This window comes from Gnatocerus cornutus, chromosome 1 (genome assembly GCF_029298725.1).
Source record: "Gnatocerus cornutus isolate USDA-ARS CGAHR chromosome 1, icGnaCorn1.1, whole genome shotgun sequence".
Taxonomy (NCBI): Eukaryota; Metazoa; Arthropoda; class Insecta; order Coleoptera; family Tenebrionidae; genus Gnatocerus; species Gnatocerus cornutus.
Window position 1 is genome coordinate 36150388 of NC_142233.1, and position 25097 is coordinate 36175484.

Consider the following 25097-nt stretch of genomic DNA (forward strand, 5'->3'; position numbering starts at 1 on the left):
ATTAATAAATTTCGACTAACGTAAAGTTGTTGTTGTTTTTTACAACTTGTTTGTCGCCAATAAATGCGTACCAAGAACTAGTTAATCTTCTTCTTAAAACTTGATAAATTGGTGTTTTTTTCGTTCGTATCAAAAATCACGTCCATCTATCGCCAACATGAATTTCAATCATCGCCATTGACACCATTGTATTGTTCATAATAAATAAGAATAAAATGACGCGAGTTGCCGGATATAGCCTCGGACATGATTCCACTCCTCAGGAGGAAATTTCCTTGATTTTGTTTGTCAAGAATCCTTAATAAAATCCTGCTGTAACTTGACTTAGGTTATGGTGGAATATGTTAAATAAAATCTGATGGCATTGATTTGAGGGTCAGAAACTAACCTTTAATAATGCCTACATGAAAGGTAGTCGCCGGATATCCTTCCCGAAGACAAGTACAATAATAATGATATGCAAGTCGGTTTAAAAAAAGAACGACTTTTCCAATGCTTTCACTACGCCTTACTTTCAACTCGCTTTATTTCGTTGATTCTCCGCGGATTAGACGACAAAAACAACTCAAGAAACAGAACTTGACCTCAGTTGAAGGACGATAAACATCCGGATTTTGGACGAAGACTTTTCCGAATTTTCCATTTGACGTATAAAAAACACTGTGACTCTGAATTGAGTAAATACGAGCGATGATAAACACATCAAACGTGACAGACTTATTGCACTGAACATATTTTGATGTAAATCAGAAAATAAAAAAAAATCTTAGGACTAATCGCCTATAAATCTAAGTTGACCCAATTTTAAATAGCAATGATCTTTTATTTCCTTCAGCTGACTTCCCAGTAGGGTCAACGAGATAACAAGGTTACATATGCGTACCTCCAAAATAACAATATAAGTCCTGGAAGTCCTTGTGGCCAGTCGAGTGGAATAAACAATATCTTGTGTAGGAAATAAACGTTGTTCATGTTACAATGTCAAGTTATAGATCTTAGATCTTGGATAATAATTTATGCCATTATGTAATGAGTGTAATGCTTAGAAGGAAACACTGTCAAAATTCTGCACATTAATTTGGTTCTATAAATAGTTATAATGCGACAAATAATGGATCACAGATGAAATTAATCGCAACTATTGTATAAGATAAGATACTAATAAGAAAAGGGTCACATTTCATTATCGACTTATTGAATCCTATCGAGTTCATAAATTTTAGATTTTTTTAGGTAAATTGTAATAAGTAAACCTGGTGCATCCACCAATTTTTAAACGAGCAAATCAAAGGGTTTGAACATCGTAAAACCCGCTAAAGCTTGTCTATCATTTGCTGAGAAATAATTAACCGTCTAACAACAATCCATGTAAAACCGAAGGGCTTGCAGATTCATGGTCAATTTCCTCAGCTACCCAAATCGCATTAAAACTGCGAAAAAATAAGAAAAGACAAATGAGGTAGTAAAATGTCGCAACAATAATTATTGTGTTTTCTACTATTATTTCAGCGCTCGCTGATTCATAGTTGTGTGATAATAATAGCCTTAATAACACCCAATTTATTGTTAAGATTGGATGATAGCACGTGGATTTAACTAAAACAAAAAACGTAATCGTTTAGATTTACCTTGCAAAATATCCAACCTCAGGCAGTCTTCACCCTAATATGGTCTCGCCGGTATTTAGGAAAACTTCAATGAATAATACAAAGACATCAATAAAACCTGGTCGCACTTGACCCAATAAAACCGCATGTGTTATATAATGTCTGTATAAATAGATTATTCGCAACATTATCAAAGACCTTGCAAAAAAAATCACAGATCACATCACATTCTCAATACCACAGTAATTAATACCCGTGATTTACGACTTACGATTCTAATATTTGTAAGTACAGAAAAATATAATGTCAATGTAGAACAAAAATTATTAATACAAATGACTATAATTTTTTCTAGCTCTTTTCTGAGGAGAAAAATCTCGAAGGTTTTTGTTATATGATCCATGTACTACCAACTATTACAGTACTTGTGACGGTCACTCTATTTTAATGTTAATAAATTGGCAACCTTGTTCGATTTCCGGAGGCCATCAGCTTCATTTCCGATTTAATTAAAGAAAAAAGTGCTGCACATGTGTTGGGCTATTAATCAAAAGTTTTCGTTTCGTTTATCGGGGATTAGTCATGGGGATATTCACACTGTTGTTATTTTAAAGCATTGATATGGAAATTTATTAAACTGAATGAAAATACTTTGGGAGTGAACAAATGGAAAATTTGCGCGGAATTTAAGCGCAAAAGTCGTGAAAAATAAAATTCTAAGTGTCAACATTCTTCTCAATATTACAATTTATCTAAACTTGTCGTGACAGCTTCGTAGTTTATTATTAAAACGAAAGGACAATCCAAACCTTAAAAGGGGCGATGGGAATTTTATTTTTTTTCTCTGCTCTGCTGGACCTTCAAATTTAATTTGGTTAATGGCAGATTGCGTTCTAGAGAATTCATATTGCATGTTTTTACGTCATTAGTAGAAAATCGAATTAAAAAATGAAAAATTTCAAATTTCCCGCTCGAAATTTCGAAGTTGTGTGACCGCGAAAAGAAGATCTGCCACTGCGTAACGTCGCTTTATGCCTAAACTAACCTTTTTATACTGCAGATTGGCCTTTTCTTCAAATTTTCAAGGAACTAAAATCATTTTTTTGATTAATTTCGTCCACTGATGCTTCGCGAGAACTATTCATTCTCACGAAACAATGGAATTGTTTGAAAAACGTCATAGCAACCACCATGGATTGCTATTTGTATTTTTATTCAAATGAAGATGAAAATTAAATGTGGTCATTAGAACTACTGTTCTGTTTTCCCACTAACCTTAAAACGAGCGAACTAATTTCCAGAATTTTGAAATTTGGAGATTTTGTGGTTATGAAGCTACGACAAATAACCTTTCAAGTGTTTGCAGAGAATTGTACAGGTTTAGCAGAGTAATATTGAACCGCATCCCAATTAAATTTTTGCCAGAAATAGGGTCAAGATTATCCACTTCGTTTGATTCGTTTCATATTTATCATTACACTTTTTCTCTCGTACTTTTAACATGTGTACTATTTCATTTGCGCAACACGTTAAATTTACGTTTAATTAATTTATTATTAGAATATTAGACGATTTCGGGTATTCCCCTTCCGTCTAATTATTTTAATTGAAAGCCCACCTCACCGTAAAGCCAATTAACAATCGCTTTCTGTATTCCTGGAACACGAAGAATAAATTTTCTCCTTGCTGCTCGTAGATCCGTTTTTTCAACTTAAAAAGTAATGACCGCATCCAAAGTGAGTGTTTGCTCTTCAAGACGAAAAAACTTAATGATGCGTTTTACAAGTTGATGCTTGCCCTTGAAGGGGTCACCCATCTGAACAAACTAGGCCACGTGAACCTTGTTCGATTGTTTTAGTTTTTCTTAGAAATTTCAATAAAAACAATAAGTATCCAATTATGTGATTAGTCGATCAATCAATGTCTTCTGGGTCTCCTGATATCGACTGAGTTGCTTTCACTTTGATTCTTATTGACGCAATTTACCACAAGACATTTAATATTATTATAATAATGGTCATTTTTCAAAAATCGCGAAATCTGTGTCAAAGTGGGTTAAGATTTATTATTGGTGTCAGGCTAGAATTTTCCAACCTAATAAGAAGGATTTTTACGCTTCGCGCGCGGATAAAGTGGAACAGAATTATATTATAGTTCGAAGTAATTAGAACGATCAAAAAGTGACAAAAATACAAGTGTCGCAAGAATTTTATCAGCAGGTAAACACATTGCGGAGTTTATTGTTCTGTTCCAGTTAAAAAATAAGATTAATACTTTTTTTCTATTTCTTCTAATCTATATAAATTGTTTATTACGCATTTGACGCATGTTAAATTAAAGCGTCAAATTTAAAATGCGGCTGTGTGATGGTCGTCCAGCAGAGCAACGCTGTTTTTTTACTCATGTGATGGTTCTTTTTATCTCCTTTTTGGGCCGGTCGAATTTTGAAGAGGATTGACACAAACTTTAGATGGTATATATATATATTCTTTAATTCTACAGACTAACTTCGTGATCGACTAACTACTAACTACTGATTACTGAATATGGAATATGGAATGCTGAATACTGAATGATTTTGAATACTGTTGGGGGTACAATTATATAGGTTCTGTTATCACTTAGACCCATGGACCTTCGTCATGCAAAGCATACATAATTAGCCATAATGATCAGTGATGGGTCCATGAATCATCGGTGGGATCATAACACTCCTCCCTCCTAAGTTTTTTGATATATGTGTGAATACAAATATATAAAAAGGTAAAAAAAACAATAAAGATAACATGGAGATATAAAAAGGGGAGAACTACTTAATAAATGCTTCTGAAATTTACATTATGAGTTTCGTTACTAGTTTGTTGAGGTATTTCAATCAAAAATTCACTTTGTGGAACAGTCTGCTGCACAGTTTGGGTATTCTGCAAACTTGACACTTCACTTTTGCGTTTTGAACACTTCGGCACCAATTTGTTTCTGTAGATGAAAGTGATCATGGCACCAAAGATTACGAAAATGAGCGACGAAAATATTATCACGGAGTGGTCGACGTAAGTTCCTAGGATAGGTTTGTTGATTTGGTCCTGTAGTACATCTGAAAACATCTGGAGTTGATGTTTGGCATCATGGAGTTGGTCTAAATCGACGGTTCGGAACATCACGGGTTTGGTTTCCATCCTGCTTAACTCCTTGATTTTCCCTGGGTATTTGACATTTCTCGTTATGTCGAAATTAGGGATGTAGTGATGAACGATGACGGTTTGGTTATAACTTGGTTTAAGGGATGAAGACATAGTGCGACCCACACAACCTGTGCTTAATCGAATGATTCCGACGTTTTCTATGGTTTTGTCCGTAGAGTCCTGTTTATCGAATTTGCAATTGATGGTGAGGCTCGTTGGCTTCGAAACAATGTACAACCATTCGTTGGGTCCAATTTTGTGATAAACTTCGAACTGTGCTTTAATTACGTTGAGATGACAATTTGTTGGTACTTCATTCGAATGTTCTACTTTAGGTGTAACTTCACAACTTGGATTTGAGGTAGTGGCGTATGTCATAACATCAGAACATAGTGTTATCCTTTCTTCCAGTGGTTGGCAGTTGGAAAGATCTTTCAATCCAGCGAATTCGTCTTTATCTATGCTGATAGTCAAGTAAGGATAGGAAGGCGTTATAAAGGAATATATGTTAGAGTTGTAATGTTGAATAGGTAGAGGGATGACTTTAAAAAGATTATAATTTTTATGATCAACTAATGGAATTTTGAGAGAAAAGATTAATAATTCGTTGTTATAAATTGCATTAAGTTTACACAGTGAATATAGTTTGTAGATATCACTATAGTCATTCAAAGTGACTGGAAAAATAAAATCTGTACTAATTTTTATAGTTGAAAGTTCTGACCATAGGTCTTGAGGATTGATTACCTTTGGGTATATGATGTTTAGTTTAGCAAACATTATTGACGTTATGAGGGAATCGTACTCATTACTAAGTTCTACTATGATTTCGTTTAAGAGATCGAAATGTTTTGTGATAGAGTCTAGTTGTTCTAACTGAGTAACTCGATCTAAGACATTATTTGAAAATTGTTGAAATTTTCTAAAATTATTATTAATGTTTTCTTCGTTTGCTTTGAGGGTAGTAACTGATTTATTATAATTGTCGATTGTGGAAGACATGATTCGAATTTGTTGTTGCATGAGAATCGCTGTTTGTTTTTCGTTGTTTGCTAGTGACTTTATAGCATTATCATATCTTTGAGCATCCGTTGCATCGGGGGTACCAAAAAGAAATTTTAAAACTGTTGATGCTCCGTTAATTAATCCACGGCGTTGTCTATTAAATTTATTCGTTAGAGTGTGTCCGACTAGATGTCTGATTGTATCTGATTTTTCTAGCAAATGTTTGATTTGATTTTTCATAATTCGAATTGAGTTAACACAGTAAGCTGAAGGGAATTTGATCGATGTGATTGTTTCGCATAGATTTTGAGAGTTGTTAAAAATTAAATGGATATAAGCGAGTTTGTTAGAGAGAAACGAAATGTTTTTGAAAGTGAGAAGAGTGAAATGGTCGTTGCTTATGCGAATTTGGCCTAAATCTTGATAAAAAAGTCCTGACTTTTGTTCTATCGGCGTTATTTCGAAGTTATTCGTCGGAAGAGACGGTGATGTCTTTGCGAGTGCAAGGAGTAGTATTATTTGGATTCGTATCATCTGAAACAATGGTTGGTTTTAATAAATTTTTGTGGTACGTTTGTTCTCTATTTTTGATTTTTAGGACTACGGTTTCGTTAGCGTTTACTCTGATTATTTTAAATGGTCCTTTATAATGTGGTGAGAGTTTTTGAGAAGTTCCTGGAGTTGTTGATTTGCTTTTTAAGTAAGCATAGTTACCGATTTTGAATTTATAGTCGTTTGTTCTTTTGTCATAACGGATTTTAGATGTTTCTTTAGAGTGATTTGCATTTAATTTAGCGGTCTCGAATGATTTGTTGAGTCTCAGTTGTAATTGTTTATGGTAGTCTTCATATGTGTAACGAAATTCTGGTGTACGGGTGATTGAATTTGGTAGTAGTGGTTTGTGTCCGAATAACAATTCGTAAGGAGAAAAATGTGTAGTTGAATGAATTTGACAATTGTATGAAAACATAGCTGTTTGTATGAATTGATCCCAGTTATTCTGTTCTTTGTTGACGAAATGTTTGAGGTAGTCTTTAAGAGTAGCGTGTGATCTTTCTAAGGCACCGTTACTTTGAGGATGGTAAGGACTTGTCGTAATATGTTTTATTTTGAAAAGTTTATTGATCTCTTTAATTAAATTTGATGTGAATTCGGTTCCATTGTCGGTTACTATACTCTCGGGTGTTCCAAATATTAGTATAAATTCACAAAATTTATCCGCGATTGTTTTAGATTCATGGTTCGGTAATGGGTATGCATAAGAAAATTTTGTTAAATCATCTTGTAAGGTGAGAATAAATTTATTTCCGTTTTCCGTTATTGGTAAAGGTCCTACTATATCCAGAAATAGCTTTTCGAATGGTCTGGATGAAGTCGTAGTAATTTGCATTGGGGCTTTAGTGGGATGTCTATTAATTTTGTTTATCTGGCAATTTCTGCAATTTTTTATGAATTTTTTGATGTCGTGTTTCATACCGTTCCACTTGTAGTGTTCTTTTATTCGTTTGTAAGTTTTGCTAAACCCGGTATGTCCTGAAATTGAAGTTGAGTGGTTTTCGGTTAAAATTTTGATTTTCTCGTTTTCAGATGTTGGCGTTAGTTTTTCGGATTGAATTATCGTAATTTTGACTACATCGCTAAAGATGAACGAGAGCATGCTGTTAAAGTTTGTCATTTTAATTTTTGTATTGTAGTAGGAAGGATCTTTGATGAAGAGTTGCCTTTCCTTTTCTAAATTAGCTTTATCGTAGAGGTTGATAAGAGAATAGTAAATGTCTTGGTAGGTGGGTTGATCAAAATGATTTAAATGTGTGATTAATATGTAAGTTTTAGAACTGTTGTTTTGTAAAACAATAACATCGTGAAGATTAATATTATCTGCATTCAATACATTTAGATCGTATTTTTCATTTAGAGTTTCGTAATTTTTGTTGTCTGGATGTAGATCTTTGGCTATAAATAAGACATTAGGACTTACGTTAAAGATATTTTCTTTTATTGAGGAAAATTCAATTGTTTTGTCGTTTTTGTAGTGATATTCGAGAAATTTCGAATACTGTCTGTCGTCAGTGGTTATGGGTAAAACTGGATTTCGTGACAGTGCGTCAGCATTTGCGTTTAGACGACCAGGCTTGTACACAATTTCATAATCAAATTCACTGAGTTTTAATCTCCATCTTAAAAGTCTAGATGATTGATCTGAACAATTGAATAACCATTGGAGAGGACGGTGGTCTGTGATTATTCTGAATTTTTGACCATATAAGTACGGACGATATCGCTTGACAGCAAATAAAATAGCGAGAAGTTCTTTTTCAGTTGTTGAATAGTTGATTTCTGATTGATTCAATGTGCGTGAAGCATAAGAGATAGCTAAGTCTTTGCCTATTTCGCCTTGAGATAAAATAGCACCAATTGCAAAATTTGAACTATCGGTTGTTACGATGAAAGTTTTCTCAAAGTCTGGATACTGAAGTATGGGTTCTGTTGTTAGTATTTGTTTCAATTGATCGAATGATTTTTGTTGTTCTTCTTTCCATTCAAATGGATGATTTTTCTTTAAAAGGTTTGTGAGTGGTTTAGCAATTTTTGCGAAATTTTTAATAAATTTCCGATAATAACCTGCTAGGCCCAGAAATTGTTTAACATTTTGAACTTTGGTCGGAATGGGAAATTTAGTAACAGCTTGAATTTTCATAGGGTCAGGTTTCACACCTTCTGCAGATATAATATGTCCTAGATATGTTATTTCTTTTTTCATGAACTCGCATTTGTCGGGTTGAAGCTTTAAATTATTTTCGCGAAGTCTCTTGAATATAGCCTTTAGTTTTTGTTCGTGCTGTTCAATTGATGAAGCATAAATGACAATATCATCAAGGTACACAAAACACTGTGAGCCTTGTAATCCGGTTAAAACTGTATTCATCATTCTTTGGAATGTTGATGGAGCATTTTTCAAACCGAATGGCATACGAGTGAATTGATAATGTCCAGTGTGTGTCGAGAATGCTGTCTTATAGGCATCGTTTTCATCCATTTTGATCTGATGAAACCCATTAGCTAAATCAAGAGTTGAAAAATAACATGAATGACCTAATTGATCCAAAATTTCTTCGATGTTAGGAATTGGAAATGAATCACCGACTGTAACTGAATTTAATTTGCGATAATCCACAACAATGCGCCACTTTGGTTTACCAGAGCTATCAACTTTTTTGGGGACGATCCATAGTGGTGCGTTGAATGGTGAAGTTGAGGGTTCTATAATCTTTTGATCGAGCATTTTATCAATTTGGTTAGATAATTCTACTTGATGTACTTTTGGAAAGCGATAGATTTTTGAACTGATTGGTTCTGAATTTGTTGTAATGATTTTATGACGAATTGCATCTGTGTGCGTTAAATGATCTCCTGGTAGTTGAAAAATATCGTTATAGTTGCGACAAATTCTAATTACAGATTGTTTTTCATCGCCGTTTAAGTGGTCAAGTCGAAGATTGGCATCAAGAGTTTCCAATCTTGTTTTAATGTATTGTTTTTGATTCGTGATATTTGACTCGGATGTGTTAAGAAAAATGTTACTGCGGTCCTCACTGAATTCTTCCAGAAGTAAATTTATATGATTTATTTTTACAAATTTGTCTGTAGTGTTAACTATTGTTGTTAAAGCTTTCTTGTCTTTGTTTACAAATAGGATAGCTTTTGCCAAAAAAACACCATCGTGAACTTTAATTTCCGGTGAGAGTCCAACATTTAAATTTCCTTCGTTAACTATATTGACTTCAATAACAGTTTCAGAACGCGGTTTTAAAATTGTTGGTACGGAAGAGTTGATCGAATAGGAACAATGCGGATACAGTTTTAGTGGGAATGGCAAAGATTTTAATTTTAATTCAGAATTACTCAAATCAATTACTGCTTCTTGTTCGGTTAGGAAATCGTTACCGATAATACCATCGTAAGGAATAGCGTTATCACCTTGGACAATTTGGAATTTGATCTTTAAATCGTGATTCTCGAAATGAGGTTCTAAGGAAACACTGCCTGCAGTTAAAATTGCATTATTAGAGTCAATACCAGTTATCATGGTGGTATCGTTAGGATTATAATTTAATGATGTTGTCTTCAACTTATCGGTTTTTATCAGAGAGACATTTGCACCAGTGTCAACAAGAAATTTGAAATTGATTATTTGTTTTTGATTGTTGAAATGAGGAAGATTTACAAATGTAAGATTTGACTTGGATAAATCAATATGATAAGAGGATTGTTTATTTAAAAATTCTTTGTCGATATTCTGCATATGAATTTGATTTGATTTTTTGAAATTATGATTTCTTGAATGCGTATCGCTTTTTAGTAATGTGGGATGTCCAACAACGCGACACTGATTGCGGACATTTTGGCGTTTAAATTTACCGAATTTGATGAGGATGATGTGGAAGGTAAATTGTGTGAACTTGATTGATTTTTGTTATTATTATATTGTCGTTTTCGACATTCTGAAATCATATGTCCTTTATGTTTGCAATAGTTGCAGAATTTTGAGTTTTGATTTGTATTTTGATTTTGGCGATTAGAGTTAGTCGTACTATGAGAATTAGAGTTAGAATTAGAGTTAGTTTGTCTTTGTGAGTTTGAATAATGGAACTTAGATTGATCACGAGAAGGGTTTCGACATTCTTGAGTTTTATGACCTTTTTTCTTACAGTAGGAACAAAATAATGTAGAAGTGTTACCGTTGCAATGTGGATTTCGGGCTAAGAGATATTTTTCTTCTGATAATGCTTCGCGTAACGCATCATTTAGTGTTTGCGGTTTTGATCTACGTAAACAATTCGAAATAGCATCATTTGAATGTAAAATAAATCGTTGAAGTGCAATTTCCATTATCATAGCTGTTCTACCTGGATTTTGGATTGCATCCTGTAAAGCTGATGTGTTTAGGGCGATAGTTTGTAGATTTTCAATACGATTAAAATAATTTTGAACTGACTCATTTTTATTTTGTTTAATTAAATTTAGTTCTTCTAAAATTTGTGATAAATCGCGACGATCACCGAATAATTGAAGTAAATAGAGATTTAATTCTTGCAAGTCTTTGAATCGTCTGTTTCTTGTTTGAGCACGAGCTGAACCTTTTAGTTTCGATTCAATGTAAGGAAGTAGTAATTGCTTCTGTTGATCATTGCATAATGACCAAGCTTGTGTACAATCTTGAACAAAATCATAGAGTTTTTCTCGATTTCCATCAAAGTCGTCAGAAATGATTGCTCTTATATCAGATAGATTGAAAGTTTGGACAGAACTTTCATTTGGATTTTGATTTTGATTTTGATTTTGATTTTGGTTTTGATTTTGATTTTGGTTTTGGTTTTGGTTGGATCGTGTATCGACCATCGTATAGATAAGTTAGAAATTCGTGGTCAAAAGAATAATTCCACTTACCGTGAAGATGACTCGGATCTAGAAGTTTGTTTCTTCCTTTTCGTTTTCGACCAGTAGACTTGAAATCAGGTTGCGGATTTTCAACAAAGTTGACCGTATCTTCCCTTTTTCACAAGTTTTTCTGCTCCCGGTTGGAAATCCTTAACGACTGCGCCAGTTTGTGATGGTTCTTTTTATCTCCTTTTTGGGCCGGTCGAATTTTGAAGAGGATTGACACAAACTTTAGATGGTATATATATATATTCTTTAATTCTACAGACTAACTTCGTGATCGACTAACTACTAACTACTGATTACTGAATATGGAATATGGAATGCTGAATACTGAATGATTTTGAATACTGTTGGGGGTACAATTATATAGGTTCTGTTATCACTTAGACCCATGGACCTTCGTCATGCAAAGCATACATAATTAGCCATAATGATCAGTGATGGGTCCATGAATCATCGGTGGGATCATAACACTCAAAAACTGTGGCACCATGTATTCATCAAAATTGACATCTATCCATGACAGGTATCTAACTTATCCCTTTCGAATCCTGCTCTTTTCTAAAATTGTTCCTTTGTTCTGGAGGAAAAATCGTTTTAAATTCGTTCCATTATTGAATTAAAAATTCAATTTTTGGTTAATTTGTTTTTGTTATGTTTGTGGGTTGGCATCAGCTGATATAGTTATGATGGATATGACAAGTGTCAACGATAGCTCGTGCTGTGCAGTTTGTGGCGCAGTTTAATACAATTTCAGACACAGAAGAAGAATTTACAGTTGCTCCTCCTGAGACATAGTCAAAGCCCCAATATGGTAATTAGTACTTTACCCCCGTCAAAGTCGAACCAAAAGTGTGAATATAATTGTGAAAAATTCATGAATTCGAGAAGAAAAAAAAACATAACTTCGTTTTTGGAAAAGTTTATTTTTGCCTATTTTGGAACTTTAGACGTGATATTAAAACCTTCGTCATTATTAAACGTTTTATTGAAGAATCTCCCGACGAAAAGTGTTTGGTTCTTGAAGGTAATTTATCCATAAAAACGCGCCATTCTATTTTCGTTATCTATTTGTAGGTTGCACTGATTATATCGTAGAAAAAGTATAGTACGCAATTCGAGGGTAAGCTAAGGCGACTTACAGCAGACGTCGCTTCTCCATCATCGAATTGAAGCCCCCGCTCACATGCAAACAGCCAATTTACGTGTTAATTAAAATATCTGGCACTTCAGAACGCATCATCTTAGTCATAGATAGTTAATGCTTTCGATCTCAGGTTTAGATAACGATGATGACATTGCGGTGTGTCATCCTTGGTGGAGGTGCCGGTCCCTTCTCGGTCTCCTTGATCCGGTTGGCCCCGTAGACGGTAAAATGGTGGCTGCTAAACCATGGTTTAGCTGTTACTGACCCGTCTTGGGTTGGGCTCTTGTCGATTTCAACCTCGCTCTCAAATTAGACCCACACCTCAAATCAAGTCATTGACACTCGCGCAAAGTTGCGTCTTAATCAACATTTTGCTGGGTGGAGGGCCAAATCGTTCGGCGGCCTTGGCAGATTTTCGCAAAGGAAAATGTTGATTTAGTACCATCCGATGGGTGTTTTTTTGTTTCCGACCCTGTTATTACCTTTTTATTCAATTACAAAGATAATTCTAAGTCATTATTCATTTATAATTAACGAGTTAAAAAAGTGTATGCAGCACCGATAAAAAGTAATTGTTGCAGGTAATACACCATTAGTTTAAAATTCAAGGACTGCGTTCCAAATGTCTTAAAATTGCATCACAGCGAGTAGGTTCACTAACATAAAGATTGGTTTTAGTTTCCACGCAGACTGCGGGATCGACCCAACAATTGCATCAGAAGAATTTCATTATTATTTAATCGTTTTTAAAGATACCGGATGTCTGAATGTTTCAGTTCACGGGGTGTCTTCGTTTGGTAATGATTGTCTAAGAACTTATTAGATGCGGCCGAGTAACGACCGACTGTGGTCAGTTTAGCGAGACGCATAATTAAATCTTCAAGTGCAATGCATCCAAGCGAGGAATCAAGTTCGAGGCAAAATTCCACACTAACACCTCTTGTAACACTGTCATATTTCTTGCCCGGTTTCCGTAAATATTACTCTTGCACTTGACATTGCTTTGTTTTTACTTGTGTAATAGTTAAATAATTAATTAAAAAAAAGAAATTTACGGGAGCCACAGCTAAACTTGTTTATTAGTGTAGCACCATTGTTTTGCGGCAAATGTTATGTAAACCTTCTTCGGTCGATTTTTCGCTAATTTTTGGGTTAAACTTGCGTTGTTTTGGCTCATTTTGCGCAGATTCTAAATCTGGGCTTGAAATTCACATACGACAACAAATAAGTGAGTTATGGCCGATTTAAGTTTTGGATAGTTGATTTTAATTTTTTTTAATTTTTCTTAATTTTTAAAGCTAAATATCTCGGAAACTTACAGATATTGAGATGCGGTTTGCGCCACCGTTTTTCTCGCGATTTTTTACATAAGAAATAGTTCTTAAACGTCGAAAGTTGCAGTTTTTCGCGAAAATTTATGAGTAAAACTATGCCAAATTTCTGATATCGATATCTCGCTTATTTTTTGGAGTAAACTTGAGTTATTTATACATAAGTGGACGCAGAATTTTCCGCAGATTCCAAATCTTGGATTGAAATTCAGACCCGACAACAAATAACTGAGTTATGACCGATCAAAGTTTCGGAAAGTTGATTTTCATTTTTTCTCATTTTTATTTGAGATATTGAGATGCGGTTAGCGTCATTCTTTTTCTCGGCTCATTTTACGTTAGAAAATGTTATCAAAAACCCAAAATTCGATAGTTGATTTTTCGCGAAAAAAAAATGTTGACTTAATGATGAAAATTTTTCAATTTTTTTATTTTTGGTTTGTAAACTATTTGTCCGATAGATCTCGAGCTCTTCTTTCGATTGATGTAAACACAAAGGTATTAAACGTCGTTTTCATCTTGAATCACCCCAAAATGACCTCTTTAAAACAGTTTTTGGCCAATGCCTCGTTTATTTATCAAGCAAACTCAACAAATTTGGGCTCATTTTACGCAGAATGTCACCTTGAATGGCCGTTTAAATTTTGGGAAAGTGAATTTTCAGTTCCAAAATTTTTAGGTAGTGTTGCTGACTGTATACCACTTTATTAGAGCCATCACTGTTCATAAATTCCCTAAACAGGTTAATAACAATTGAAACAATACCATAGTTTGATTTTATTTCATATAATAGAGTGTTACTTCACCGTTACTTATTGGATCACAATGTAGGTTAAATATGTTTTTCTGTCTCTGCAAACAATGTGAACAAAACAACAATTCCGCTATTCATAAAAACGGTGCTCTAAAGAAAACTGAATTCTTATTTATAAGCATCTTATACCTACTTATCTCTTTAAATTAGTTTGGAATGGAAATATGGCCATGGAGTACTAAAAAGGTCAAATTTTGGGCTTTTTTTAATTGACTACAAAACTGTTTTTTCTTCATTGCAAAACATCAAAAAACATTTACCAAATCTGGCAGCACAGTTTCACTTAATTAAACATTTACTGTTAGTGTAGTTCCTTAAACTCACTGATTGTGCATACTTAGAAAAAAAACTTATAAAGTCTTAAAGAACTAAACCCAAACCTCAAGAAACTCGATATTTTCCGACATTTTATAATTAATAATAAAACATATGTAATTAACAGTTCAGTGCAATTAATCGCCGACACCGATCACAGTACAAGAACAAATTTGACGCTAAACGATTCCGACTTGTATGGAACATGCAAGGCCCTCGCATTAGTGTAGTTAAAATGACAATGACTCGACACGTTTACTACATGGTCAAAAATATAAAAGCGATTAGCAGAGATCGTTTTTCACCTCTGAAAATTCTCCGTTTAAATTAAATGCACGAAAATGTGGCATTGACCTAAGGTCGGTTTAATAAACGAGTGAAATTCAATTCTGTTTTCCTTGAGATCCATCCCACGGGTACACGCACTTAATAAGCGATATTCTAATTTCTGTTTTCATGTAATTGCGGCTTTTCAAGCGGATACTAAATTTGATGGTTAATTTGTGTTGTTGTGTAATTTGCCTTTTTCCGGGATGTCTGGAAAAATTGTATCCTTTGACGAGGTTTCTTATCCTTTTCCGGTAGTCTTCTTCAGGGTTTTTGCAACAATTATCTAAAAATTCAAACTTTCTTATTATAAGTGCAAAAAGTGGATATTAAAAGTATTAAAGGTTTTTATAATATTTTTTATTATCGCAAACCTACTTTTATTCATTTTTTTCTTTACAGAAAGTTTCTAAACTGCAAAGATTCATAGATAACTTTTATTGTTCGCGTATAATTAAGAAGATCAAATAAAATTTCAAAACTAGGTCCTAATAATTCGTTCGTTATCAGCGGATTTCTATCCTTAATCTAACAACTTTAAACCTGACTCATTTTCTTGAACCAGTTTCCATTCGTCGTTACAAAACAATGCTTTATGATGTTTGTCTAAAGAAGATCAAAGTCTCGCTATTAAAAACGCACAATTAAACGCTTTACTAGCTACAAAGATGATGATTCGAAACACGAAGATGAGCTTACTGTACAATTTTTAATTTTAAAATGATACACCAAAGCAGTGCACCGATGCATGGAGGTAATTTCCGAAATTTCCGGATTGTCTTTAACTGGAAACGCACAGATTAAGTTCTGATCTATTCTTTACAAAAAATCTGTCATTCGTTGTGGTTTATGATGCGTTGATAATGTCAGATTGGCTCACATATGAACCTTTCTCTTCAACTTTCGCTTCCCTTTATTTTAATAACCGGCAATCATTCGCTCAGTCGTACCCATTTGTTTAAGATATTACTTTTTGTCATTTATTGTTGGTTTAGATTGTAAATTAAGCTTGTTTGTTACTTTTTTAAACAGCAGTGGCATCTCAGAAAAAAATCACTTTACTTAGATCATGTTTAAGACGCACTGATTAATTGCCCACTTGATAGACAGCAAATTTGATGTCAAAATTCATAAATGTCACCACACTCTGGGGGAACAACGATGCCAACCTTGTTATTTTAAAATTTCCAAAGTTCATCAAGAGTGACTAAACAGGCCTCAAAATATGTCGAACTTATGTGGTCGATATCTCGCTTATTTTTAAGACAAACGTGCATTATTTGTGCTCGTTTTACGCAGAATTTAACGCAGAATCCAGAAAGGTAAGACTCGTTACGACCGGCCCACAAATAACTGAGTTATGAGCGATCAAAGTTTCGGATATTGTAAAAGCTCAATCAATATCTTCAAAACTACGAAAGATTTTGAGAAACGGTTTTCACCATCGTTTTTCTTGGGTCATTCTACTTTAGAATTCGCCCTCAAAAGTCGAAAATTCGATGGTCAATTTTTTGGGCAAAAAAATTTTGCGACTCAATCGATGAAAAAATTTCAATTTTTCGTAAACTACTTGCGCAATCGATCTGAGATTTGGCCAGTTGATAGATCTTGAGCTCCTCTTTCAATCGATATAATTCAATAAAACTAAATGTAGTTTTCGCTCCGGAACAGCCTCTTGAAAATGACCCTAAAAACAACTCCTGAAAATCGAATTCGGCGATATCTCGGTTATTTGTTAAAGAAATTCGAGCTATTTGGGCTCATTTAACGCAGAATTTTGCGCTGAATCCAAAACTACTTTTTTTTTCTCGTCAGTCAACAAATAACTGAATTAGAGACGTTTGAAATTTCGGCTTGTTGCCAGAGGGCCAAAATTTTGGAGATTTGAAAACGATTTTGCTCGATATCTCCGGAATTAAGGCAAATATTTAAAAAAAAACTGCCATTGTTTTTCTTGCCATTTTTTAGTCAAAAATCTCTTCTTAGATTTTCCAAAAGTCGAAAGTCTCAGTTTTTCACAAACTTGTCTGTTTAATTGGTTGCATAACTCGCTTCCTTGAGCGGCGCTCTAGCCACAGCCCAACTTAAAAAAAAATCAATAAAATACATGCGGTCTCTGTTGGTTTTCGCCAATTTCCAGCTTAAAAAAATTAATCTCTTAGCGCAATTCCCACATTTCCGTCACGTATTATTTTCCAAACTACTCGTGAGAATTTGTAGTTTTAACTACCGCCTCGTGGTGTTTTTGTTGTTGATGCATTGGTAACACAATTTTGCTACGCCATTTTTTTCGATAAGCCGACTCTTTAATTTGCCGGTCATAATAAAGGTTATTGGATGGTGTGTTCTGCTCTCAATTTTATTAAAAAAAAACGATCAAAACGCTAAACTTTACATGTAATAGACTTTAAAAAGTAAGTACGCTTTTTCTTTTACCAATTTTACGCAGTTTAATTAGAAAATCTGGAAGGAAGCCACTCTAGCAAAAAGTGTACGAAACAGTTATATGCAGATTTATTAATCCTCCGCTCAACATTCTGTATTTCCACGTGGGCTTGTAGCGAAAAAACCCGCGGAGTGTGTTTTTTAATATAAAGTGGGGTTATGTTGGCATTTCAGCTATGGCAGATAATGAAGATCTAGGATTAGGTCCAGAGGACCATTTAGACTCTTTAGACGAAGCAAATGGTATGCATGAGGACGCTCTTTTAAATGACACAGATCTAGACGGTGCTGGAGGCGACGACCCCGAACTCGAAGCCATCAAAGCCCGCGTACGCGAAATGGAGGAAGAAGCTGAAAAACTAAAGCAGCTACAGAGTGAAGTTGATAAACAAATGAACATGGGGAGCCCCCCTGGTCTCAGTAAGCCTCCCAATCGGTCATTTTCACTGTTTAACTCACTAATATTGCAGCAAGTCCCTTGAACATGTCTCTGGAGGAAAAGATGGAGGTGGACAACCGAAGTATTTATGTTGGTAATGTAGATTATGGGGCGACTGCTGAGGAGCTCGAACAACACTTCCATGGCTGTGGGTCAATCAACAGGGTGACCATTCTTTGTAATAAATACGACGGGCATCCGAAGGGTTTTGCGTATATTGAATTTGGGGATCGGGATTCCGTGCAGACGGCGATGGCGATGGACGAATCTTTGTTTAGAGGAAGACAAATTAAAGTGAGGGGATGACATTTCAACCGTTTTTATTGAATTTGGGGTTTTAGGTGATGCCCAAGAGGACCAACCGACCTGGACTGTCCACGACAAATCGACCGCCGAGAGGCAGAGGGGCGTTCCGTGGGGCGCGCGGCGTCGGCCGAGGTTATTACGCTGGCTACAGGCCCATGCGTAGGCCAAGGTATTCCTCATCCATTCATTCAGTTTGAAAACAAGAAACAATTTGAGTTTTTTATTTTACAGTATTGTTTCTGTTTTGTTTTTAAAATAACCATTGAAGTGTCTTAATGAACTGATGTCTACATTTTTAGGAGTTACAGACGAGGTGGATATTTTTCACCATACTAAGGGCCTGGTAAATATAAGGAACATCATTATTACATTTTTGTTTAAGTAACACCTCTCATTATTCAATCACACTATTTTGGAAAAAGAAAAAAACATTGCAAAAGAAACAAGAAAAAAAGAAGTGTCGTTAAAAAAAACCTGTAAATTCCAAACAAAAAAAAATTCTTCAGTTAGACTAAGCTAATGTATGAGTTTTCCGAGTGAATGTGCAAATTCGGTGTGGATGTGTGAACATTCATCTTGAATAAAAGTTTTGACCGGAAATAAGTAGAGAAAGTCATGAAGATAATGATTTTCTCTAGTTTTCAACAACTTGTAACCTCTTATGACGTTTTTTTTCTGTTACGAGTGTTCAATGTTTTTATTTTCTCATGATCTTAATGTTGCAACATTACAGGTACCTTCAGCCTGTTTTTCAGGAGTTCCATTTTTTTAAAACTTAGATTAGAAAATAACAAAAATGTAAAAAAATTCATGTACATGTAAAAATGAATAATAAAGTGGTGAACTAAAAGTACCCGTGAGGTGTTGAGTGCGTTTATTCCATGAAGCTTGAAGTTTCAGAATCAGACATCGCGTCTGAGAGATAATGTCAGGTTTGCTTAGTCTTCTGTTTGATCGCAATGACGTAGCGCTGGGCGACATACAGAGGCGGGCTGTACCCTTCTGGATACGTCGGATCTTCAAAGAGAATTTCGTACTCATCCGTATGAGTCGCCGGGGGCTTATTAACAATCCCTTTGTAAAAACAGCTGGTGGTGGGGTACAGCGCCATTACTAAAACCCACAATGAAACAAGAATCGCCACGTCTCCACGCACTCACCCACGGTTCCTTGAGGGAACAGCGCCGAGGGGTCCGTTTCCGGGTTGGCCCTCATCAGCGGCAGCGGCACCACTCCTCGCTTACTCAACGTGTGGCGGCCCTTCTGATTTTGCTCGGCTAAAATATCATCGACTTCGTACTTATTAGTCACGTGGTTGTAACTGAACACTTCCGCTAAAATCCAGTTCTCGCCGTCTCCATCGGGGATTTTCACCAGGGCTGCCACCATATCGCCCACTTTGGCTATATATCCGGGCTCGGCGGGAATCGCCCCACAGAGCGGAGGCGGCTTTTCCTCGACTTTCCCGGTTTTCCCGACGAAAAGGGGGAGAGTCTGCGCTGAACTTAGCAGCATTTTCATCCAGGTTCCGCGGCGGATGGATTCTTTGTTCCCTGCGTTTCTCGCCTGGATGCGGCGCTCGTTTTTGATGTTACGGATTTCGGCGATTTTTTGCAAGGCTTGGCGCAGGAGGTCCTCCTCTTCTTCGGCTTGCGAGATTGAGGATTTGTACAAACTTTTTAGTTTGACCTGGAAATGGAACGTTTTTACATAGTAACAATAGTAACAACAAACTTCCGCTAGTAAAAAATGCGAGTCGGACATTTCCCCATTTTCTGCATCCTACTAATCGGACTATTGGTACCCCGAATCCCTAGTAATCAGTGTACAATGAGAAATTTCAGGTGCAAACAGTCGCGGCGTCCAACACCACTACCGCCAAGTCTACGACGTCCCCACCGTCCCCACCACCCCCACCTTACTGCTTCTTGTTTGGAAAGTGTTTCTACATATTCTGCGAGTGCAACAAAATCCAATAAAGTACCTGAAAATGTGAGCTCGACCTCTCATCTTGTCCACTTTGAAACTTGACGATATTGTTGATTCCTTGTTCCCCTTGTTGCCGCTTTTTCTCTATATCGTGAACAATCTGATGCAGCGACTTTAGGTGCTCCTGGACCTTCTGTGCCGCGATTGTATCGGCGCTGAACGGCATTTTCAATCGCAAGTCGCCGGGTCTCGGAAGAAGTTGTCCAGCAAAATTGCTTGGTACCAAGATAACAGAACCAAAGTTGATAAGATCTAAAAACGAACCATTAGAGCGAAATTTATGAAAAGGATAAGCGCACAAGTCTACAAATGGTCCGTGTAGAGAGATTTATGCGAATTAGGTTTAAAAACATTTGCTTGTTTTGACAACTGTCAACTGTCAAACTGGTTTGTTTTCGAAATTTGGGTTTAATTAAGGAGAACTAACGCGTGCAAGGTGGAGGGTGACTCAATTGGAGTTAATTGTGTTTAAACTATACGTTTATTGATTTTTTAAACGGTTTGTTTATTTTTTGGTTGATTTTTTTTGAACTACTCCACCGATATTGAACTATCATGGCGTAGGTAGAATGTTGCGAATGGGAAAGGCGCAGTAAAACGGAAAGAAAATTAATGGAATCTTTACAGGAACACAAATTAAGACGCATTTACAAAATTTACTCACATCGGAAACTTATTTTGGTAATTAAGGTTTAAAAATAGTCGTTTTGTCCTTGGAGTTTTGAATTTGGCGCCCAGCATGCGCAATGTCACATGTTTTGTGGACGTTTCGGAAATTGACAGGTAGTGTTTTTATCTGCAAAAAGAAACGTCCTGTCCATTCGTCTCTTGTGTTATCAATCCGTTGGATCATAGTGATTATGTCCGAAAATCGCGAAGAAATCCTCGCAGACTTCCAGGTAACTCCCCTTTTCCCCTTTTTCTCGACTTTACTTGCAAAATCCCGATTCCAAGTGGGGTCAGGTTAGAAGAATGACAATCACAATTTTTCCAATAATTTTCCATTGTTTTAGGCCTGCACTGGGATCGAAGATGTCGCCGAAGCAATCTACCACTTAGACGAAACAAATTGGGATTTACTAGTAAGTGGCGCATTTAACCGATTTTCGATTATTTTTGTTCTTAAAGCGTGCAGTCAGTCGGGTAATGCCACCTGATAGTCAGTCCTTCCAACCGCGGGCCGACCCCGACGTGATGGTCGTGGATGACTACATCAACGTCCCATCGAGTCCCATTGAAACTGCCACGGATATGATGGAAGTTGGGAATAACGTTGGGCATGCCCGAGTCCCCAACAACCAAGTTAGTGATCAACCCTCTACTTCTACCGTAAGGAACAGTTCGGTTAAGATGCTCAAGTTTAATGTACAATATTGTGATAGAATAATTACAATAGAATTACCAGAAACTGCGACAATTTGTGAGTGTAGGCTACGCACAACTTCATTATTTTAATACGTCATTTGTAGCTGATTTGAGATTGAAACTACTTAATGAACTGAACATTTCGCCGTGCCGCCAGTTACTGTCCGGGTGGGCGAGAATGACGCAGTATGGCAACACTCCATTTTCCGCTCTTCAACTGCCACAAGAGAATGCTCTGCATTTAACTGTTAAACCGTCAGAAGGGGGTTTCACCGCGGACGAGGAGTAAGTCACCGCACTCACTGCTAAAAGTACAATTTTTCTTCTCCTAGCGCGGAAGTTCAAGAGAAGCTGACCGGAAAATACACTCTTAACGTGAAATGCGACGATAAAACCTACAATCTCAAATATTCCGGCACGCAAAACATCCTCAAAGTAAAAGCGGACGTGTACACCTTAACGAATATCCACGTCCGTAACCAAATATGGAGCGGGTGGCCCCCTAATATAGACGACCAGACGATGCTGGCTCTGTCCGGAATCAAGTAAGGTGGTAAAACTTCCTTCAATTAGTTTACATGGATTTGTAGTTATCCCGAGCACGACTTGATTGTTAAGCGCTCGTGTCCTGTCAGCCACAGTAAAGAGAAGAAGCAAAACAGTTCGAGTATCGTCCAGATTGACAGCGACGACGACGAATTCGAGGACGCTTCCGAGAGTTTCAACGTCGACGACGAGTACTTTGTTGATAACCCCCCCGCCAAACGAACTGAGCCTTTAAGTAAGTAAAGTTAAGTCAACAGTCGCATACTAACTAGTTTCCACCAGTTCCAGATAACATAGAAGACGAGATTGTGGGTAGTATAAGCTTCTCCGAGCAGTTCACAAACAGATACGGCCCGGTGCATCCGGCGTTTTACCAGAGTACCCTAGAAGATGCGATCAAGGAAGCGTGTTCGAAACCGGCAGCTGAAGTAGGTGCAGCGACTCCTAAATTTCCGCTAATTTTTGCTTTCAGAGGAAGATCTTGGCCATTTATCTCCATCACGATTCGAGCGTTCTAACGAACGTGTTTTGTACCCAACTCTTAGGCTACGAGAGCGTCATGCAGATGTTTGAAACGAATTTTATTCTGTGGGGGTGGGATCTCACATTCGAATCGAACCGCTCGCGGCTTCAAACGTACGTTAATAACGCCCTAGGAGCGACGGCGGCGATGAGTCTACGAAATATACCGGTGGATCGACTCCCAGCGCTCGTTTTGATTATGCGAATTCGGTCTTCGACGGACATCTTTAATGTTATTCACGGTAATTTTCCCACTGCCGAATTTCGCGGTTTTTACACAGTTTTTCAGGCAACGTGGGGGTGAACGAGCTCCTGTCGAACCTGATCGAAGCGGTAGAGGTCTTCACTGAGCATCAAAGAGTCGAAGTGGTTGAGGAGAAGGAACGAGCTGAGAGGGAGTTGGTCAAGTGGGAACAGGACGAGGCGTATCGCGAGAGTTTAGAAGCCGACAGGTAAAGTTTATAAGACGAACCAAAAATTTTCGATTTTCTGAATTAAAAATCGTAATTTTGGTAATTTTAGTGCTACAGCAATGAAATTTGGAGAAGTAACTATTTTTGAGTCACGTATTAACTCCACAAAAAGGCAGAATTGTAGATCAAAAGACACAGATTTTAGAAATTTTTATTTACAAGACTAGACTTTACAAGACTTTCACAAAAATTCGTAATTTTGGTAATTTTACGACGAACCAAAAATTTTAGATTTCCTTCACAAAATTCGTAAATTTGGTAATTTTAGTGCTACAGCAATGACATTTGGGGAAGTTACTACTTTGAGGTCGTGTATTAACTTTACCAAATTGCAGAATTGTAGATCAAAAGACACAGATATTAGAAATTTTTATTTATCGAATGATCCAAAAATTTTCGATTTCCTAGATTAAAGTTTGTAACTTTGTTAATTTTTGTGCTACAGCATTGAAATTTTGGGAAGTTACTATTTTTGAGTCGTGTATTAACTCTACCAAATTACAGAAGTGTAGATCAAAAGACACAGATTTTAGAAATTTTTATTTATAAGATGAACTAAATATTTCAGATTTCCTTCATTAAAATTCGAAATTTTGGTAATTTTAGTGCTACAGCATTGAAATTTGGGAAAGTTACTATTTTTGAGTCGTGTATTACCTCTGCTAAATTGCAGAATTGTCGATCAAAAGACCCAGATTTTCGAAATTTTTGTTTAATCGGGGGGCTCCAAATTCGTAACGATTTGATTTCTTTAGAGCCAAGGAGGAAGCTCGTCGCCAACAAGCCCAAGCGGAGTCGGAGGCCCGACAGAGGATAGAGAACGAAATCGCCCAAGAACAAGCGAGGAAAGAGGCGCATCGTCGCGAAGTCGAAGCTAGTTTACCTCCAGAGCCCGCTTTAAGTCAAGGCGATGGGATAACGAAAATTCGTTTTAGGTTGCCCAATGGAGAGAGTATAGAGCGGAGATTTCAAGCGAATACGGCGCTAAAAGTCTTGTTTGACTTTTTAACGGTCCAAGGATTTCCCAAAGAAGAGTATAAAGTTATCTCTAGCTGGCCTAGGAAGGATGTGAGTCCTGGGATACAGTTTGGGTGGTAATTCTGTTGTTTTTGTTTTCAGCTGACACAACTAGATTTGAACCAGACACTCATGGAATTAAAATTATGTCCTCAAGAAACTGTGATATTAGAAGAACGATAAATTCAGTCACATTCCCTATGAAGGGCTTAGTTGTAGCATTTAGGATTACGTTGGAGGAGTTATTACAAGAACAATGCATTCATTTCACATTTTGTTTAATTTGTTAACTTAAGAGTTTGTGCCCAATTTTAAAACATTTTAATTCAACAAAAAGGTATTTTATTTCGCGTTTCTTAATACACCAAATACTTATCACCGCGCGTTTAAAGGGAAAGTGACATATTCCTGGGCAAAACGGAAAATGTGATAAATTCGGGCTGATCTTTTATTACAAATATCACTTCAGAGTTGATATGAAGAAATTTCTTGATCTAGAGTAAGACACTGTATATAAATTGCTGTTATTATTAGTAGTTGTATTTTGTCTTTATTTATTAACTAATTTTAAAATACTGTAAAACAATTAGTATTGTAGTTTTTGTATGACAATGTAATAATTGCCTAAGAGCTTCAAATATTTGTAAAATATTTCGTGTAATATTTATTTCAAAATACGATTATGTCATTAAATAAATAAATTAAACAACAATTTCATGTCAGTCATACACAAATTGCTTCTAAATTGCGCAAATTATCAAACGTCGGAGCTCTGGTTTTATTTTATTTTAATAGAAAACATGTTTTGGACGGTTTTGCTGCTAC

At 36.2% G+C, this 25097-nt stretch overlaps 4 protein-coding genes across 5 annotated transcripts; 2 read left to right on the forward strand and 2 right to left on the reverse strand.

Moving 5' to 3' along the window:
- Window positions 1-4072: 4072 nt before the first annotated feature.
- On the reverse strand, window positions 4073-11702 carry LOC148182178 (uncharacterized). The gene is made up of 2 exons (XM_088035547.1): window positions 11243-11702; window positions 4073-6328 (listed from the first exon to the last, which is right to left on the reverse strand). The coding sequence occupies exon 2, from the start codon at window positions 6326-6328 to the stop codon at window positions 4421-4423; it is 1908 nt and encodes a 635-aa protein (XP_087891673.1). The 5' UTR covers window positions 11243-11702; the 3' UTR covers window positions 4073-4420.
- A 5539-nt stretch (window positions 11703-17241) lies between these two features.
- On the forward strand, window positions 17242-19210 carry Pabp2 (poly(A) binding protein nuclear 1). 2 transcript variants are annotated; one of them, XM_088029777.1, is made up of 5 exons: window positions 17242-17584; window positions 17790-18035; window positions 18086-18348; window positions 18396-18529; window positions 18660-19210. In XM_088029777.1, exons 2-5 carry the CDS (start codon window positions 17792-17794, stop codon window positions 18694-18696), a joined length of 678 nt encoding a protein of 225 aa, XP_087885903.1. In that variant the 5' UTR covers window positions 17242-17584; window positions 17790-17791; the 3' UTR covers window positions 18697-19210. The 2 variants fall into 2 exon arrangements, with proteins under 2 accessions (XP_087885903.1, XP_087885912.1); XM_088029786.1 differs by having other exon boundaries at window positions 18669-19210.
- Window positions 19211-19219: 9 nt separating this feature from the next.
- On the reverse strand, window positions 19220-20877 carry Sgf29 (SAGA-associated factor 29). Its single transcript, XM_088029796.1, has 4 exons — window positions 20657-20877; window positions 20345-20601; window positions 19521-20049; window positions 19220-19473 (listed from the first exon to the last, which is right to left on the reverse strand). The coding sequence occupies exons 1-4, from the start codon at window positions 20700-20702 to the stop codon at window positions 19289-19291; spliced, it is 1017 nt and encodes a 338-aa protein (XP_087885922.1). The 5' UTR covers window positions 20703-20877; the 3' UTR covers window positions 19220-19288.
- Window positions 20878-21091: 214 nt separating this feature from the next.
- Window positions 21092-25006, forward strand: casp (Fas associated factor casp). The gene is made up of 11 exons (XM_088029753.1): window positions 21092-21248; window positions 21363-21431; window positions 21478-21769; window positions 21819-21999; window positions 22047-22259; window positions 22305-22495; window positions 22543-22688; window positions 22733-23024; window positions 23072-23234; window positions 24011-24323; window positions 24375-25006. Exons 1-11 carry the CDS (start codon window positions 21096-21098, stop codon window positions 24453-24455), a joined length of 2094 nt encoding a protein of 697 aa, XP_087885879.1. The 5' UTR covers window positions 21092-21095; the 3' UTR covers window positions 24456-25006.
- Window positions 25007-25097: the final 91 nt, after the last annotated feature.